General features: G+C 43.6%; 2 protein-coding genes across 2 annotated transcripts in view; both read right to left on the bottom strand.

Moving 5' to 3' along the window:
• Positions 1-318: 318 nt before the first annotated feature.
• Positions 319-15,756, bottom strand: LOC310850662 (protein lifeguard 3-like). Its single transcript, XM_083752311.1, has 12 exons — positions 15,600-15,756; positions 11,689-11,768; positions 11,134-11,228; positions 10,864-10,928; positions 10,110-10,163; positions 9,540-9,590; positions 8,736-8,775; positions 7,989-8,026; positions 4,287-4,374; positions 3,030-3,125; positions 2,518-2,571; positions 319-1,138 (listed from the first exon to the last, which is right to left on the bottom strand). The coding sequence occupies exons 2-12, from the start codon at positions 11,738-11,740 to the stop codon at positions 995-997; spliced, it is 777 nt and encodes a 258-aa protein (XP_083608437.1). The 5' UTR covers positions 11,741-11,768; positions 15,600-15,756; the 3' UTR covers positions 319-994.
• A 1,893-nt stretch (positions 15,757-17,649) lies between these two features.
• LOC310849514 (protein lifeguard 3-like) overlaps positions 17,650-19,601 on the bottom strand; it is a 32,994-nt gene continuing 31,042 nt past the window's right edge. The window contains exons 10-12 of the mRNA XM_083749773.1: positions 19,447-19,542; positions 18,857-18,910; positions 17,650-18,260 (exon numbers count right to left, since the gene is read on the bottom strand). Coding sequence (XP_083605899.1) covers positions 18,114-18,260; positions 18,857-18,910; positions 19,447-19,542 — 297 coding nt within the window. The 3' untranslated portion in view covers positions 17,650-18,113. The remainder of the gene's footprint in view (positions 18,261-18,856; positions 18,911-19,446; positions 19,543-19,601) is intronic.

Below are 19,601 nucleotides of genomic sequence, written 5' to 3'. Positions count from 1 at the left end.
TACTTCCCCCACCCCATACATGGGTTTTAGAGCATGTGTTTTAATTCTCATAATTAATAGTTGGGTGCATTTCATTTTTTTTAAAAGAGGCGTTTGTATTTTTTGTAACTCATGCCAATTTGAGGGTGGGTCAAGTAAGATAGGGGGCTAACAATCCTGCAAAGGTTTATCCTTAATCATTCTTGCTCTCTACAGGGGAGGCATTTGTTTTATGAGAAATAAAAGGGACTATGTGGTCTTATTCTTGACAAAGAATCCATCTCTTTCACTTATTGAGGGCCGTGTTCAGAGACATATATATATATATAATGCAATAACTTTTAGGAAAGATTATTTATTACAACAGCAGTCATAAAGAAGAAACACACGGAAAAATTGCATAACAGGTTAAATTGCCGTGTTGGCACTTTGCGATAAATAAGTGGGTTTTGGGTTGCAGTTTGAGCACTCAGTCTCTAAAAGGTTCACCATCACTGGCCTACTACGTCAAACAGTGCTATATTTAGACAGTTGTCGTAATCTCTAATATGTAACAAGAATGGACAGTTGGCTTATTTTAAATATATATATTTGCAGTTACAGCTAAGAGAGCGGAAGTTCACTGCAAGGTCTATATTTCTTGCCTACATATGTTGCAGAAAAATGTAAAAATTACAGGCTCCAATCCCGGAAATCAATTTGTGCCCATGACACTGAAACCAGCGGGGTTTAAATCAATTGTGACTATAACACATCTCATGGATTTCAACAGGACCTAAGCGCAACTAACTCTCTGCAGTTGAGCATTTTCACGCAGTCAAATTACATGCAAAATTTTAATGGCCATACAAAAATGCCTTAGTGGCGGAGTGGTTATGCATCAGCTTTGTGTACCATCAGTATAGGATCTTTGCAAACAACAGACTCGTGTGCTGGTGAAGAGGGAAAAGGTGAAGAAACGTTTCGCCCAAATGCTGAGACAAAGTCCTGGCCCTAAGTACAGGTCCCACAGTCCCTAATTCCTGCCCACAAGCCTTGTGAAGGAGAGGAAGATGTAGATGACATCTATGTAGATCTGGATGGCTCCATAAATGTAATCCTCGGGACTGATGGCATATTTCCTGTTCCCCAGCAGCAGCTGAGTATCATAAGCAAGGAACTGTAAGGAATCACAAAGCAGCATTTAGCCACATCATTCAATAAACGGTCTATCTTTAAAGCTTCCTCCTTTCCCCATCAACAGCCTTTGATTCCCACCTCAACCATTGGGTAAAGCTGATTTGATTTCCTGCTCCCCACCTGTTCCTGATGTAACTCTCCACTCACTGCTTCTTCCCTGGCTAGGGAACCATTTTGTGGTTTGCCTCGGGTGCCAAAATGTATTGGGCTGGGGCTGCCATGATCCCTCTGATTTCCCCCTCCCCACACCAGCTATTGATTAAGGTGCAGGGGGCAGCTATGTGGGACCAACTAAATGAAAAATGCTGTGTCTAGTTTGGTCCAGAGTTTCCCACTTAGTCATCTGTAAACTTTTCTTAAGCCTATTGCAATATAGCAAGGCCCTGTCTGTACACCCTTTAAAGCCCACGTCTTCAGCAGCTGCATGGGATGGGTGTTGGGAGCACTTTCACCAACCCTCTGATCACAGGAACAGCAGAGCACAGCATTCCTCTGGAACAGGTCCTGGTGCAGTGGACTCACATTTGCTATTGTGAGCACCTCAAATGCAGCAGAGTAATGGAAACGAAACAGTGGAGGTTTTGTTGCATACCTAACTTTACTACTACTACAAAACAAAAGAACATAACGGACATGCATGAGAGAACCAGCTCTCTCATACTGCCACCTAGTCTCTAGACAGATCAAAGAAAAACCAGCACAGTGCTAGGGACGGAAGTCTGGAAGAGTGGTTTCCGCCCCCTCCTTTCTCTGAGACAGAAAGTAAAACAAACATGATCTGGTGATCTTTGCAATGGGAGGGATGAAAATACTGACAGGCCGAAACCAATTCAAAGTAATTTGCAGCTGTAGTTAAGCATTCGTTGGTGTCTGCAAACATAGTGAAAGCTACAAAGCCAAGGATCTTAATGTTCCAGCATCTTCCCACAAAATTGGTACCCACCTCCTCAACGCAGCTGCCATTGGATTTAGCACACATCTATTTGCTATGAAGCTACATTGCATACAGTAGTACTGTCAGCCGTACTTGTCTTTTGGCTGAGGAGCAAGGTAGAAACGTAAGCAATAAATAAATTTTGCTAGAAATCTAAAGATGCTAGACAAAATCCACTCTCCAAAGCCTTTCCTTGTTTTTGTGCCCCTCTAGCTTCATTTGCCTGTTATGCTGCTAGTCTGGGACAGCCAGAAGATTCTTGAAGGGTCTCCACCTCAAAGAGGTGGTGGCGAAACAGGAAACTCTTGAGTTGTTGCCTATCAGAATTAACACAGTACACCCAGAATATTCAAAATGCTGCACGTATATTGTTTCAGGAAAAGGGGTACCTCTATTCATGCAATCAACAGTAAATCTCTACTAACCAGGGTGAAGACTACAGCAGAAATGGCCGCATAAAGCAAGTCGAGCCAGTACATCTGCAAGACAAGAAAAAGAGCGTCAACTAATGAGTTTCTACATCTCTGAATGAAAAAGGTTAAGTAATCACCTAGCAAGAGACCTGCCGATATGTATTTATTTATGTTTACGAGTCGCTGTTTCTCAAAATGGCCCAAGGCGACTTAACAGAAATAGATGTACATTTAAAAAACAAAAATATTCCCATGGAGAACATATTGCATACTGAAGGGATGCTTAAGGCAGCAGGCAAAGGGAATAAAGCTGAACTTCTAAACAGGCCTTGGTCCAAAGGAAGGGAATGAACTCTTTCAGGAAAGTGAGAGATTGGGCAAGGGCAGCCATTGCTCAAAGCCTCCTGAAACAATGCAGCAGCCCCCACCGAACACACACACACATATCAACTGGGATTGCTTTGCCACTGGAAGCTTTGTTGTATTGCTGATCCCATAGGCTAGCAAGTTCCCCAGCCACTTACGTATTTGCAGCTCAGGACAATGGCAGTGGCAATGCCAGTCACCATGAAGACAATGGCCATGATACAGAAGAAACCACGCCAGGTTGTGAGATCCACCTGTCAACGGAGGAAGTGACAAAAATACCTTATTACCTCTGGAAGTATTACTGCCCAAATGTATTCAGTTATGAAGTCCTCCGTCACGGGTGGGCAACCATTTTTGTACTGAGGGCAACAGGTGGGCAGAGCCAAAGACAACAGTGTCCTGGATTAACTAACCTGACATAAAAACTGTCCACTTTCCACTTTCAGCCATGGCTACCTCAGATTAGAATTCCCAATTCTCTGCAAGTCTGTTCAGAAGCCCCACTAGGTATGATGGAGTTCCTCTCAAATCAGTAAACAGAGGAACTGTGGGGGCTTTTTTTTTTAGCACGACAGACAGGAAAGCAAGAGAAAGTAATTCTTTTCTGATTTTAGTGTGTTACATACACATGGCGGAAGCCTACTAATTTGCTCCCAGATGCCTGGGGGGGACTTAAGAACAGGATCCGGCCAAATGCCCATATAGTCCAGCATCCTCTTCTCACAGTGGCCAATCAGATGCCTGTGGGAAACCCAAAAGAAGGAACTGAGAACAACAACACTCTCTCCTCCATCCCTTTCTGCCCCCACCAAGCCATGTAACCAGGTTTTTACAATCAATTTATTTTAATGAGATAAAATATTGCCTGTGCAGTTCTGAAACTACACACAAAGAGGGTCTACAATATACAGCTGATGTGAAAGTTTAAGGCAAACAGCAAGAACCGCATAAGCACCCTGGGAGACAACTACTTTGTATTGAGTGTTTCCATGTTCCTATCCATGTAAATCCAGTGTGTGAGGAAAAGGAAGGCCTCTAGTTTAGAGCTCGCCAGGCTGGAACCAGTTTTCTACCTGCATATACCATTTTTTAATGGAGGGGTAGTCACAATTGCAGCCATTAGCCTGCATTATTATATCTATGGTGTCCCCCCCCCCCCGAAAGATCAGCTCATGGGAGCATACAAAAGAGAAGGGTGGCTGTCTCGCCTAACTCATGAAATGGAGGGCTGCATGTCGTAATGACAGGCCAGGTGTACATAACACCATGACAAGGAATTTCTTGTTTATGACAAGGGCCTTGTATTGTAAGGGTGGGATCCAAACATGTTTAGCTAAGTCACCATTTCCACCACAGGGTAATCACCCTTCCTAAGCCTGCTAACTGTACTGGAAAAAAACGGGCTTTCTCACCTTTGTCTGAAAGGAGAAAACAGTGACAGTGATGGTTACAACTGCTGTGATGATCATGGCAATGACTACAGTCTTGGTATCATACACGCTGGTAACAAAAAGGTAAAAAAAATAAATCATACATTTTTGTTAAAATAATTTTATTATAATGCAACAACAACAACAAAATTAGGCACAAGGTACTTTTCAAACGGTCATAGTGGAGAGTTTTGACCAAACGTGATCCACCTGGAGGAGGAACCGGCAAGCCACTCCAGTATCCCTGCCAAGAAAACTCCATGGACAAAGACAACAGGCATATAAAAGTTATGACGCTGGAAGATGAGCCCCTCAGGTCGGAAGGCATCCAACATGCTACTGGGGAAGAGCGGAGGACAAGTACAAGTAGATTCAGAGCTGATGAAGCGGCTGGGCCAAAGCCGAAAGGACGTTCAGTTGCGGATATGCCTGGAAGCGAAAGGAAAGTCCAATGCTGTAAAGAAAAATATTGCATAGGAACCTGGAATGTAAGAACCATGAACCTTGGTAAGTTGGATGTGGTCAAAAATGAGATGGCAAGAATAAATATTGACATCCTGGACACCAGTGAACTAAAATGGACGGGAATGGGCGAATTCAGTTCGGATGACCATCATATCTACTACCGTGGGCAAGAAACCCGCAAAAGAAATGGAGTGGCCCTCATAGTCAACAAAAGAGTGGCGAAAGCAGTACTGGGATGCAATCTCAAAAATGATAGAATGATCTCGATACGAATCCAAGGCAGACCTTTTAACATAACAGTAATCCAAGTTTATGCACTGAACCGCTGGGCCGGTAAGATACAATCTAAATCAAATCCCTTATGAATACACAGTGGAAGTGAGGAACAGGTTTAAGGATTTAGATTTGCTAGACAGAGTGCCTGAAGAACTATGGATGGAGGCTCGCAACATTATATAGGAGGCAGCAACGAAAACCATCCCAATGAAAAGGAAATGCAAGAAAGCAAAGTGGCTGTCCAATGAGGCCTTACAAATAGCGGGGGAGAGAAGGCAAGCAAAATGCGAGGGAGATAAAGATACAGGAAACTGAATGCAGATTTCCAAAAAATAGCAAGGAGAGATAAGAAGGCCTTCTTAAACGAGCAATGCAAAGAAATAGAGGGAAACAACAGAATGGGAAGAACCAGAGATCTGTTCAAGAAAATTGGAGATATGAAAGGAACATTTCGTTCAAAGATTGCCATAATAAAGGACAAAAGTGGTAAGGACCTAACAGAAGCAGAAGACATCAAGAAGAGGTGGCAAAAATACACAGAGGAATTATACCAGAAAGATATGGATGTCTCGTACACCCCAGGTAGTGGGGTTGCTGACCTTGAGCCAAACATCCTGGAGAGTGAAGTCAAATGGGCCTTAGAAAGCACTGCAAATAACACGGCCAGTGGAAGTGATGGTATTCCAGCTGAACTATTTAAAATTTTAAAAGATGATGCTGTTAAGGTGCTACACTCAATATGCCAGCAAGTTTGGAAAACTCAGCAGTGGCCAGAGGATTGGAGAAGATCAGTCTACATCCCAATCCCAAAGAAGGGCAGTGCTAAAGAATGCTCCAACTACCGCACAATTGCACTCATTTCACACGCTAGCAAGGTTATGCTTAAAATTCTACAAGGAAGGCTCAAGCAGTATGTGGACCAAGAACTCCCAGAAGTGCAAACTGGATTTCGAAGAGGCAGAGGAACCAGAGACCAAATTGCAAACATGCGCTGGATTATGGAGAAAGCTAGAGAGTTCCAGAAAGACATCTACTTCTGCTTCATTGACTATGCAAAAGCCTTTGACTGTGTCGACCACAGCAAACTATGGCAAGTTCTTAAAGAAATGGGAGTGCCTGATCACCTCATCTGTCTCCTGAGAAATCTCTATGTGGGACAAGAAGCTACAGTTAGAACTGGATATGGAACAACTGATCGGTTCAAAATTGGGAAAGGAGTACGACAAGGCTATATATTGTCTCCCTGGTTATTTAACTTATATGCAGAATTCATCATGTGAAAGGCTGGGCTGGATGAATCCCTAGCCGGAATTAAGATTGCTGGAAGAAATATCAACAACCTCAGATATGCAAATGACACAACCTTGATGGCAGAAAGTGAGGAGGAATTAAAGAACCTTTTATTGAGGGTGAAAGAGGAGAGCGCAAAATATGGTCTGAAGCTCAACATCAAAAAACCGAAGATCATGGCCACTGGTCCCATCACCTCCTGGCAAATAGAAGGAGAAGAAATGGAGGCAGTGAGAGATTTTACTTTCTTGGGCTCCATGATCACTGCAGATGGTTAAGAGACGCCTGCTTCTTGGGAGGAAAGCAATGACCAACCTAGACAGCATCTTAAAAAGTAGAGACATCACCTTGCCAACAAAGGTCCGTATAGTAAAAGCTATGGTTTTCCCAGTAGTGATGTATGGAAGTGAGAGCTGGACCATAAAGAAGGCTGATCGCTGAAGAATTGATGCTTTTGAATTATGGTGCTGGATGAGACTCTTGAGAGTCCCATGGACTGCAAGAAGATCAAACCTATCCATTCTGAAGGAAATCAGCCCTGAGTGCTCACTGGATCATGAAGCTGAGGCTCCAATACTTTGGCCACCTCATGAGAAGACTCCCTGGAAAAGACCCTGATGTTGGGAAAGGTGGAGGGCACAAGGAGAAGGGGATGACAGAGGACGAGATGGTTGGATAGTGTCTTCGAAGCTACAAACATGAGTCTGACCAAACTGCGGGAGGCAATGGAAGACAGAAGTGCCTGGCGTGCTCTGGTCCATGGGGTCACGAAGAGTCGGACACAACTAAACGACTAAACAACAACAACTTTTCAAACTTGAGGGGTTGTATCCAATGCTCCAGCCACATGATTTTGCTGGTGCAAACATAGGAAAATAGGAAGCTGCATTATGCCAAGTCAACCTTTCAGTTCATCCAGCTCAGTTATGCCTACACTGACTGGCAGCAGCTCTCGAAGGTTTCAGGCAGGTTTCTCTCAGCCCTAGGAATTGAAGCTGGGAGCATCTGCACGCAGAACAGGTCTCTATCATTGAGCCAAGACCCTTCTGCTTCCTTATTTCATCAAGAATCCACTTGATTGTTTGCTTCTCTCACAGTGCAATCCTAGGGATGTTTACTCAGAAATAAGCTCCACTATGTTCAGTGGAATTTCCCCAGTAGCAATTAAAGAATCTAGTAAGGGGGGGGTGTTGGTTTTTTTTAAAGGAGAGGCTGGACAGCCATCTCCCAGGGAAGCTGTGGCAGCAGACTGCCTGCATAAGCAGGAAGTTGGAGTAGATGACCTTTGGTCAGTTCAACTCCAAGCACCCATAATTCTAGGTTTGTTTAGGATTGCAGACTTAATTTTGCATTATTGGCTATTGTTTCCCTCACTACTACCTCCTGTACTTTCCACCTGCTGAACTTTTCACATTCTGTCAGGATGTTAAATTATTTCCACACTTTTGCTATGCAATTTTTAATTTAATTTAATTTAATTTTTTTGCAGCCACAACCATAGAAATGAGTTCCATGCAGAGGGGTGAAAAGGGATGTGCAGTAGCGTCTGGGGATATGACCTATTTGGAGACATTTTCTAAATCCAGCTCAGAAACAGCTTCCCACTGTGTAGGCCTCTACTGTATCACTTCCATTTACCACTTTGCACAGTACCTTGCGATTGTGCCAGTCATGAATGCCGTGGACATGGTCTAGGGAAAATCAGAAAACAAAACAAAAATTAACAGAGCACCATCTGCACTAGAGATGGTGAAAATGTGGCCTTCCAGATCTAACAGATTCCGTAATCTGTGGCCACTGACCATCATGGCTGGGACATATGGGAGTTGGAGTCCAACAACATCTGGAGGGTCACAGGTTCCCCACTTCTGACCTACAGCATCCTTTGACCCCCTAGTTACACATCAGGACAAATAGTTTCGGCTTCTTCCATTATTTACATAACAGAAATACTTTATCTGCTACTCTGTGCTGGCCCTTTTCCTAGCACTATGGCAATCATCCAGTCAGCACAAGCTTTTCACCTCACCAGATGGAACAACCCACCCCCACCCCACTTTTCCCTACATACTTTTCTGTGGCTTCTCTCATACACACCCAAAGTCAATTTTGGGGGTGTAGGGAGAAGAAAAGGGGGAAAGCCCACTTCCACTAGCAAGGCTAGTTAGTTGATCCCAATATTTGATATACAAAGGTGTTCTGAATTTATGAAAAGGGGATAGAATTGCAAGTATTTATTTTTTACATACTAAACCAATTTGGACAATTTATTTTGCTTGAAAATTTGTGGCGAGTCAAATGCATTGCCCTACACTTCATCTTAGACCCTTCTTCCACCATCTCCCCCCAATAGAGATTTTGCATCATTCGAATGCAAACCACACAAAAAACTGTACTTACAAAGATAGTCATGAGGATTATGTTCCATGGGAAGCGCCTCCTGAAAGACACCGGCAAGAGAGTCAGAGAGTACGTGCAGGCGGTCTCACCTCAAGAAAAGGAGCCTTCTGAGAGAATTCAACATACTGATGACACTGCACTTCAAATCTCCTAATGCATGGGTAGGCAAACTAAGGCCCGGGGGCTGGATCCAGCCCAATCACCTTCTAAATCCGGCCTGCGGACAGTCTGGGAATCAGCGTGTTTTTACATGAGTAGAATATGTGCTTTTATTTAAAATGCATCTCTGGGTTATTTGTGGGGCCTGTCTGGTGTTTTTACATGAGTAGAATATGGCTTTTATTTAAAATGCATCTCAGGGTTATTTGTGGGGCATAGGAATTTGTTCATTCCCCCCCCAAAAAAAAAAATAGTCCGGCCCCCCACAAGGTCTGAGGGACAGTGGACCGGCCCCCTGCTGAAAAAGTTTACTGACCCCTGTCCTAATGGCTGCTCCCAGCGGCTTTATGGAGATGTTAATTTGGGGAAAATACAAGTTCCCTGTAGTACCCCACAGCACAACTGACAGGGAACTGAGTCAGCCAGTAGTTCTCTCTCTGAACTGGCCCTATGGACAGAAGTGAAGCCACTGTACCAGAGAGCTGGCCAAGTAAAATACCAAGGCAATTTATATCCAAAGCCATTGTCAAAATGCTAACTCCTTTGACAGGTCCATCTTCTGTCGTTGTCCCCTCCTTATGAGTCCCAGCAAATGTTGAAACTCGGTTTTTTGTGTGATCACAAATGTCGTCAACAGATACGTACTGGATGCTTCTACACAAGACCAGCACAAGGTAGCAGATCAAGAATACAGCACTAGGGATGAAAAAGAGAGAGAGCGAGATGACTTATTTAAAACTAGCTGGCAACTCTAATAAATAAACAGCTTTCCAAATGTAGGAGCTCCCTCAAGCCCTTCTTGAACCATGAAGGAAAATAGCCTCCATACAAAAATAATATCCCTCCCATCAATTGACTATGCATGTCTGTTATTTAATTTAATAGAATTTATATACTTCAACAGCATTTTACATAAAATATAAAAAGCGCATTAAAATTACCAGTAAAATCAGATGTCAACGTTTCATCAGGAAACTATGGATGAAGAAGGCAGGTTTCCTCTAGGGAAGGACACCATGTGCAACTTATTCCCCAGAGGCCCCCTGCACAACACAGCCATTGTGCTGTTATGAAATGGTAGTGATGGAAGTTACAGGAGAGACAGGGTGAGAGAATCTGACATGAAGCAGCTTAGCTGGCCAGTAGAGCAATCTGTCTTGGCAACAGGTCAAGAGCGGAATTTGGCTCTGCATCTGTATAGGGAGTGATACTTACTAAGATACATAGTACAGGGCAATATTCCTTTGCACATAATGGCTCACAGGGTGTCTGTGGAGAAGGAAGAGAGCACAAGATGAGATACCTGCCCTGGTTCTTGCAGTTCTGTACTGCCAGAATAGTTTCTGGATCAGAACATTGTGGGCAGAATCCAGCTGGACTTTGGAGGAGCATTTTGCCATTTTTCCGTAGTGAAAATGATGAAACTTTGAAAGGACAAGGTTTTTAAATTTATGTTTTCCATTTAAAAGACAAAATTATAACAATGGAGAAACGATGCACTGGTGAAATTCTTTCATTGCATAATTTTGCATGTTTTTTTTAATGGGCAAAAAGAAAAAGGGGGAAAGAACCCATTCAAATATCTCTTTATTAAAGATTTTGAGAAAAGCCAAAGTCACAAAATAAAGTATCCCCTCCCATCTAGAAAAAAGTTCCACAAAACAAGCCCAAATGATAGAGAGGCAGATATTTGAATAATTTCACCACTTTAAAATTGCAGGACAGATTAAAAAATAAATAAATTAAAAACAAATCAACATAAAATACTTTTTTTCTGATTTTAGGGAAATGGCACAGGTACAGAATTTCATCTTCTACAATCTAGAATGTGAATTTCCAAATGCAGCTAAATGGGAACAGAAATAACCAGATGTCAGAATAGTGGGGTAGAACTGGTTCATTCTGATAACCCCTACCTTTAGAGTCCCAGAACCCCTCCAGAGTTCTAGCAAAGCACCAGAAAACTTACGAAAAAGTGAAGAGTGCAACGATGCCCACAGTCACCAACAGCTGAAGGGTGATGATGCTGTAGACCTGGTCATGAAGACAAACAAGATGTGAGCATCTGCATATGTATATATAAATGCAAACAAGCATGTTGCAATTTACAGATGCCAAGATAACCCAGTAGCAAGATCAGATTCACATGAATGGTGACTGTTGCTGAATTGTGTACTAGAGCACCTTGACCCTATCATATATGCCTTCTCCCTCTCCCTCAAAGTGCCTTCAGACTTACCTTGCGAATGAAAGTTTGCCGGACATTCTTGTCAACCCAACAAGCAATGCGAAAACCCCCATCTTCCTCTGCGAGACACTCCAAATCTGTTGTATCTGATGACAAACAGCAACATTTGTTAATGTAAATTTCAAAGCCACAAGATTTGGATGGTACAGATTCCACCCTAGGGCCCATAGACGCTGCTGAAGCATTGCTTTTCCACACTTAGCATGAAGTAGAATTCAAACAGTGGTTCAACAGGACCTTTAACATGGCACTATATTATCCATCAATACCCACTGCCATCCCAATAGTTGCTGGTAGCCCCCACCAGTGGCAACTGTTTGTAGTTTAAGAAATATATTAACCATGCATTTAACATCCCATCTATTTTGGTTCTTGGCTTGCCTAGTACCTGGCGCCTCTCCTCATACCAGTTCTCAACTTTCCTCCCTGTTTGTGGAGATTCTCCTGTCCCCCAGCAATTTGCAATATTCTTGCCCCTCACCCCTCTGCCACCTTTCTTGCAGAATCTCTGCTTTTAACCAGGTGAGTCAAAGTATGCTCTCGCACCTACAGCTCCAGTTTTCTTGCCATCATAGGGAGGTGGACTCTGCTCTGCCATGATGTCTCAGGGAGGCTTAGCACAGCACCTGGAAAAAACCAAGGAGATAAACCCTCATTATCACTTGGAGAGTGAAAACAAACATAAAATACAGGGTGCAAAATACAACATGCCCTTCCCTGAGGCAGCACCCCTTCTCTGAACTGCTGGTTCTGAACATACCAGGCCAAAGGAGCCCAGCAAGGTGTGCCAAGCATAAACCATAAGGGAAAAGGTGTTGGATCCAGAATGCAGCATTCAAAATTCACCAGGTACCAGGGGAATTTTGCTCCTGGCTATCAGCTACTTGCAACCAAGTGAAGATGCCCAAGTGCCAGGATGGTGTTTGATGTCTCCACCATCTGGAGCTGCATGCCTAGGGATCCTTGGATCTTGACTGTTTTCACCCATGAGCATCACATCCTGTAGAATTCTATCCATTATATTTGAATTTAGAAAACCAAAAAGTCATGTTGGAAAATACAACTTCCAAGCCATATGGCCCCCAAATGACAACTAGGCATTTTGTTTCGGCAACTGTAGCCCTGGTTTAAAGAGCCATTTGAGTTTCTAACACTGCCAGAGCGACTGTTTACTCCAGAGATATTGACCTTCAGGAGGCTGTAAAGGCAGGACCATAAAGAACAAAGATGAGGGAGTTTCTATAATGCATGAGTTCCTGGTGGTGGGAATTTGGACAAGGGGCTGCCACCTACTTCTGCTCAGCTGGAGCTGCAAAGCACGTTCTTAAGAACTGGCCTATGCATAAGAAAAATGGTCTCTGAGGTAGCCTATCTGTAGGTTCAAACTCCTGTTATTTCCCCATAGCCTGTTGCCTTGTCTTCTAGGGCCATGGAGGAAAGGTGTCTGCACTCCATGACATAGCTTGGGTGTGGGGAACCTTCAGCCCTCTCTAGATGATGTTGCTGAATGACAATGCCCATCATCCCTGGCTATTGACCATGCTTGCTGGGGCTGGTGGGAGTTGTGGTTCAGCAATATCTGGAGAGCCAAAAGTTCCCCACACCTGACATAGCTGAAAGTATCTATCACGACACTAGCTGCCTGATTTGCAGTGTTTCTTCAAAGAGGTGTATATTTTTAATAAATGGAACATTGCAATGAAAAGGGGGGTGGGGGAGACATTCTGAACTGGACCCTGAAACTAACCATCCTTGTTTCAGGACTGACCCTCTGCAACCCATCTCCGTCTCCCAGCAGCCAGATTCTGAACTCTTCAAAAATAGCCCCATGAAGAGTGTGATCTGGCTGTCACTAAGGCATGACTCAATGTTGCTGCTCAATGAGACCTATTGAAGGAAGGGCATATGGTGGATATAGCCACCTAAACTGAGGGGAAAGGCAATCCTGGCCACCACTATCACCTGCTCATTTAAAAGCAGTTCCATATATTTAAAAAATCCTCACACTGTGAGTTCTCACAGGAAGCGCAACCCTGAGCAAAACAAACTCTGTGGTTAAGTGGGGGAAGGACTGTCTGCTATTGGTTAGTCATGACCCCCTTTTTTCTTTAGGGGTCTGTCACTTCTGAATGCAAGTATTCTCAGAATACATACATATATTATTGTAATCTTAATACACTACCACCCACCAACATCTGAACAGCATACTGGCTAAATGGAACAGCATTTGGTTCTTTCCCCCGCCCCCCATTTCCTCACTAACTTTACTGGACAGGTTGATGGACAGCTTGAACAAATAATTAACAATATATATACCATGTTTCAGTTCTTCTTTTCTTCCAATTAACTTCCTTCATCCTCAACATGGTTCTCTTTTCATTTTTTGTAAACTGTCTCCTTATTTCGTTATCACTGCTTTTTTCTTTCTGTTTTTTAACTTAAAGGCCATAATTTATTTTGCAGAAGTTAATTGAAACAAGTCCAAGTATTAATTTGAGGGCACTCCTTTTTAAGGTATCCTTTATATTTTCTCATTCTTTTTGAAATTTTTGTTTGGGCTGACCCCTAATAGCCTCTGTCAATCTGCCAAATTGACAGCATTTGGTTCTATGGCAGAGGGGATATGGGCCTGACAGTTCTATTTATTATATATTCACATTCCAGATCTTTTAGAGAATGTGTTGGGAACCTTTAGCCCTTCAGATGTTGCTGAACAATAACTCCCATCATCCCTGGCCATTGGCCATGCTTACTGGGGCTGATGGGAGTTGTCCTTCAGCAATATTGGGAAACCCAATGGTCCCCCATCACTGTTTTTAAGACTATCAATATTTCTAAGAACAATTAATACAACGTATAAATGTATCTGCAAGAATACGATGATATGTGAATAACATACATGCTTTAAATTGGCACTGCATTTTATACCCATCAAAGTCATGGAAACACAGGTGCCTATCTAGTTCTGTATCCTGTTCTCATGGCGGTCAACCACGTGTGTGGAACAACAGGTGATTTCCAGCAAACAGGTATTCAGAGGCATACTTACCTAGTGTTATCTGGCTTCCACAGATATACTTATCCCTCCATGACTTTGTCTAATCCTCTTTTATAGCCATCCAAGTTGGTGGCCATCACTTCCTCTTGTGGGATTGAATCCCATCGTTTTGACTACATGCTGTTTGAAGAACGTACCTTCTTTTACCTGTCTCAAAACTTCCAGCATTCAGTTTTGCAGCCCAGTTCCAGTATCAGGAGAGGGGGAGACAAACTTCTTTCAATCCACTTTCTCCACATCATGTATAATCTCATACAACTCTATCTTGTCCCTTCTTACTCAGTTTTTCCAAACTAAAAAGCCCCCAAAGTCGCAACGGTTTCATCCACACAGGAGAGTTCCTCCACCCACGATCATTTTGAGTAATGGAGATCTACTTTCTGCAGCAATTCACAGCAAGCAGCACTGTACATCAAAGAAACCTCAAAATACCTCACTGACAAGGCCATCTTCCTCAAACAAGTATCTTCATTAAACTTTGAAACATTGCAATTCAAAGGAAATGGCTTCAAGACATACTCAAACTTGCGACTCTCTGGTGCATATCTTAATGTTATTTCTTAATAGCACAATTTCATGGCATACTTTTGCCGGTTTGCCTGAATTAGCGGCTTCCATGAAACATGTTGGAGCAGGTAAAGAACCATTACTGCTCCGTTATGGAACAAGAGCATTCAAACAGACTCACCATGCTTAGTATCAACTGTGGCATGGCACAAAAAATACATTTCCACCTCAATAATTAGTGCATTTGCACAGAAAAGGAAAGCTTGCGTTAATTGTTTTTTTAATCAAATGACGTCTCACTCTTTTTTAAGAGCCTTATTTTGATATTTTTGCATTGTCGTTATTATGGGCTAAGGATCTCTGAAGCTGGAAGTGTCCTGGGCCTGTCTGGACCCGAGAGGGTCTGCTCGCACGTGCGATGATGTGAGTTTGAGAGTAGCGTTTATCCCTTAGTAGGTCCGTCAGAAAAGTCACAGCCGAACACAAGGCGCCGGTGGTCCTTGTGCCAGTCGGTTTATTTCCAGGCAAAAATGGGCTGGAAGTTACTGATCCCCTCCAGTGGCGTAGCGTGGGTTGTCAGCACCCGGGGCAAGGCAAGTAATTTGTGCCCCCTAACCGTGGATTTGCGCCCCCTAACCCTAACCCCCAGATGTTGCGCCCGGTGCGGCCGGCCCCCCCTGCACCCCCCACGCTACGCCACTGATCCCCTCAAGATCAGACTCCACCTCCGCCCCTGAATCTTAGCGCGGGAATTAAAATTAGACCTGAACTTTGGAGACTGGGACTTTTTCGCTGGCTAGAGCGATGCCTGTCCAAACCGAAGCGACCCCCTACGCCATGTGACTGAGAACAGATACTCAATCCCTTGCCCCAAATTTCCCAGCATCCTTACCTTAACCCGTGTGCCTAGCTCCAGCACCCTCTTCTCCCGTTGCCAAAATCTTAGACCGAAAAATGACCTACGGCTCTTCGAAGTAAATCCCGAGAATGATGGGAGAAAAGTTCCCAGAAATGACGAGGAAGTGATGGGAGGGGGAACGTTTGGTCCCCTCCCTATTGTCTGAAGCGGGCTCTGGGATGGAGCGGGAGTGCCTCCAAGAGGCGAAGTGGAGCTATTGCAAGCTCCCCTTGCGTCGAGAGCTCAGGGAGGAAATGTTAGCACCGAGGTCAAAGGAAATTCCCTGTACACCTAAAAAGTAGCACTAGAAGTCTTGGAAGGCTCCAGATCAGCAGATTTCCTCCTGGATTCAGTCCTTGTCCTGGAATCATGCACTAGCTACTACTGTTTGAACCAACACTTGGCTTCTGATAAACCTTTTGGGCAATTGCAAGGTTAATATTCCTCCAAATTACATAACACTTGCAGATACACACTTCTGACTTTTGAGCACATCAGGGACAAGTCATTAAGGTAAGTCATAAATGGAGTCTGGTGTTGTAATCCATGCAAATAGACTCACTAAATGGGGTTGAAGCAGGACGTTGGGGTTGCGAAAGCCCAAAGATCATTGTAGGGTTAAGAGGGACACTTAAGGGTGGTGGCAGCGGCTGCCTCCCAGCACCTGCCACCTGAGGTGGTCGCTTCACTTTGCCTAATGATAGGGCCAACCCTGCATGCCCTGGTCTTTGATTTGTATTTCTATCATTGGGGAAGTGTTACAGAGACATAAAAAATTGTATTGGGGCAGCAGCAAACATCAGCTTACAGTGCGTAGGCTTCTAGTAGTTTGGGAATATAGTACATGAGACTTTGTGGTGTCAGAGTGATCAGAACTTTGTGCCTTACTGAGACTGCAAGTGCACCTCAAAGTTGAAGAAAAAAACAGAATGCAAACACAAAAGAAACAGGAAACCCACAATAACAGAAAATATTAGTTTAGAAACCACACCATGTTTCCCAGATCTTCTGAGACGGAAGGAGGAGTCAACCTGCTAAGCAAATGGGCAACCAGTGTATATATCTTGCCTAAAGGCTTTACATGCTCAGAGTCTCACTCCTGCCAGCAACGAAGCTGCAGTATTCTGCATTAACTGCAGTTTCCAAGGGAAGTACAAGGTTAGCCCCACATAGAGTGTACTGCAGTAATCCAGTTTTGAAGTCACCAGTGAGTGCACTACTGTGGTCAAGCTCTCCCAGTCCAGGAGAAGATGTAGTGGTTGCACCCGTTGCAGTGTAACATTGCATGCCAATCTGGGGAGACCATAAGTAACAAAAGGCACAGCCCTTTCGATGTCTGACTTGGGTTCCAATTGCTTCAGAACAGGTACACCCTTTCCCTCCCTTTCTCACTTTTTTTCAAAGCACAAGTCTGTGGCAAATCGTCATGCTTACAGTCTCTCTAGGCTTTTGGGATAGATAGGGATCCTTTAACTCTTTAGAACAAGGTGTGTATGCTGTATGATTTACTGTGCACATAACTACTGTCTGAAGCAGCACCCAACTATTGTCAACACTATCCTTTCCCCAACCTGGTGCCCGACAGGTGTTTTAGACTACAACTCCCATCAGCCTCATCTGCACCTGGGTGACCTCATCAAATTCCATGACTTTCAGTATCACCCAGTTGTATTGCTTGTTTTTGAGAAACCCATGCTGGGTTATTAGAACCCATGTGTGAGTTATTAGAAGCTTAGAGGGAGGACTCAGGAAAGTGATCCCCTCCTTGACAGGGACAACATTTGCCTGTCTCCAGACTGCAGGGACATCGCCTGTTCTTCAAGAATGCTCAAAGATTATATAGATAGAGGCTCTGAGATTACAGCTGCAAGCTCTTCTAGTTCCCATATGTTTGTTTTGTATTTCATGTTGATGAATGTAATTATTACATTTGTATTTTTTTATAATGAAAGTTAATAAACATTGCAATAATAATAATAATAATAATAACAATAATAAATGCAACCAGCATAACACTGCCCCCATCACATCAATCTGGGAGATCTTATTCAAAAATATAAATTTTATTTGCCGTTGTATAGTTGAGCCCTGGATCTTTGGATTTTCTAGCTGGAAGGGCCATCTACATTTTAGATAAGTAAGCTGACCAAAAATAAACAACCAAACAAAAAATACAAATAAGAGATAAGTTGAGAGGGCTAGGATACATCACTCCAGTGATACAGATTCCTGTACCCAGGGCATCAGATAAAAAAAGGTGATTCCACATGTGGAAATGGAGAAATAAACGACATCTTACAAATTAGAGTCAATATCTACAGCGTATACAATGTATCATATCTTATCTTTAGCTCTGTCCACTATGTGAATCCCTTAGTAGCGTTTATACATTCTAGGAGGCGAGAGCAACGCAGCAGAACATTATATTAAGAAAATAAAAGTCAGGGGTCCCCTGAACTTCTAGGGAGGGTTGCCAAAGTTCTAGCACAGAGGCACGGCCTCAGCTTCCTAATCTCTGCTGCCCACAATCTGCAAGAGGAAGGTGAAGATGTAGACTATGTCTGTGTAGATCTTGAGGGCGCCGTAGACATATTCCTCAGGGCTCATGGCGTGTTTTCTGTTGCCCAGCAGCAACTGGGTATCATAGGCAAGAAACTGTCAAAAGCCAAGAGGAAAGCAGTTAGTCACCAGTTTGAAGAAATTACCAAAATTTTCTTCATTCCCCAAGTTAGCTACCACAATCCATGCATTATTTTGGTACCTTTGTCATACTGCAACCACACCCATTGCCCTAATTACTACACCTCCACTCTGAGACACTTGCAATTAGCAACCTACCCAGTCACCCAAGATAACTAAAATTATATCTAGGTGGTGAGGCCAAGTCTTCACTGCTGCAGAGGGTGAGCCACAAATGTAGCAGCCGTAGCACTGCCCATCACACTATGATGACAGCAAACCAGAATGAACCAGAAAGACATTAAATATTGTTTGGGAGGTGAGCCACCACACAGCCCCCATTGAAGCTGTGCACTGGGCTCTTTCTTGCTCTCTGTTCTTACAGCCGTAAGCCTTTAAAGCTATCAAGGAAGTTGCTATCTACCCCAGCTCCCCCCAGGGGATAGCATAAGATACAGGCAAGGTTATGTTCTCCCACCAATATTGACTGCCTTGAGTCCTATTGATGTAGAGCAGGCAAGAAACCTAAATGACCAGCAATTATATATACACAATTATATATATCTACTAACCAGGGTGAAGGCAATGGCACCAATGCCTGCATACAGCATGTGGAGCCAATAGACCTGCAAGGAAAGAGAACCGAATGAGTCACTGGCCTGCAAGCGGAGTGTTTTGATTGAATTAAAACTTCACTGACAGCATCTCTAGGCCTGTCCACAGAGCACAAATAAGAGCAGCGGCTGGGAGTGAAATGTGAGCATCAGTACAGAGTCAGGACCCATTTGGAGGAACTGGAGAGTACGAATTGAACATTTCAAAAAAGAAGGTTGGCAGGACACTGATTATCCAGAACCCCCACATTACTGAGCCAGACACTTGGCTAGTTGCAGTGATTTATCAATATTAGCTGGTAATTGATGGGAGCATGAGGTGGTCAAATGCAAATCACACACACATGACCAGTTGCTTGCAGCTGTAAAGCAGGGGTGGGGAACCTGTGCCCGACAGATGTTGCTGGACTCCCATCACAGCCCCAGACAGCATGGCCAGTGGTCAGAGAGGATGGGAGTTGAACTCGAGCAACACCTGGAGGGCAAGAATTTTACCATTTACATCGCCAATCCCTTCCCAGGCCAAGCTTTCAGTGTCAGCTACTTACATATTTGAAGGCCAGAACAATGGCTGTGATAATCCCAGTCACCATGACGACAATGCCCAACACACAGAACAAGCCGGTACAGGATGTGAAATCCACCTGCCAACAACAGCAAGACACATTTTGGGGGAAAGATGCAGATAGCAAGAAGCCCGCTC

Source organism: Podarcis gaigeae (assembly GCF_964106915.1).
Source record: "Podarcis gaigeae genome assembly, chromosome: 1".
Classification (NCBI taxonomy): domain Eukaryota; kingdom Metazoa; phylum Chordata; class Lepidosauria; order Squamata; family Lacertidae; genus Podarcis; species Podarcis gaigeae.
Note: the sequence above shows the minus strand (reverse complement) of the source record. Positions and strands in the feature narration are given on the sequence as shown.

Bases quoted from the DNA above. Each gene is read 5' to 3' on its own strand.
- LOC310850662 (XM_083752311.1), bottom strand. From the start codon at position 11,740: ATGGCAGAGCAGAGTCCACCTCCCTATGATGGCAAGAAAACTGGAGCT. The intron at 11,229-11,688 runs GTGCGAGAGCAT...GTTTGTCATCAG, and splicing joins CAAGAAAACTGGAGCTGTAG to ATACAACAGATTTGGAGTGT. The intron at 3,126-4,286 runs GTGAGAAAGCCC...CTCCGTTGACAG, and splicing joins TTTTCTCCTTTCAGACAAAG to GTGGATCTCACAACCTGGCG.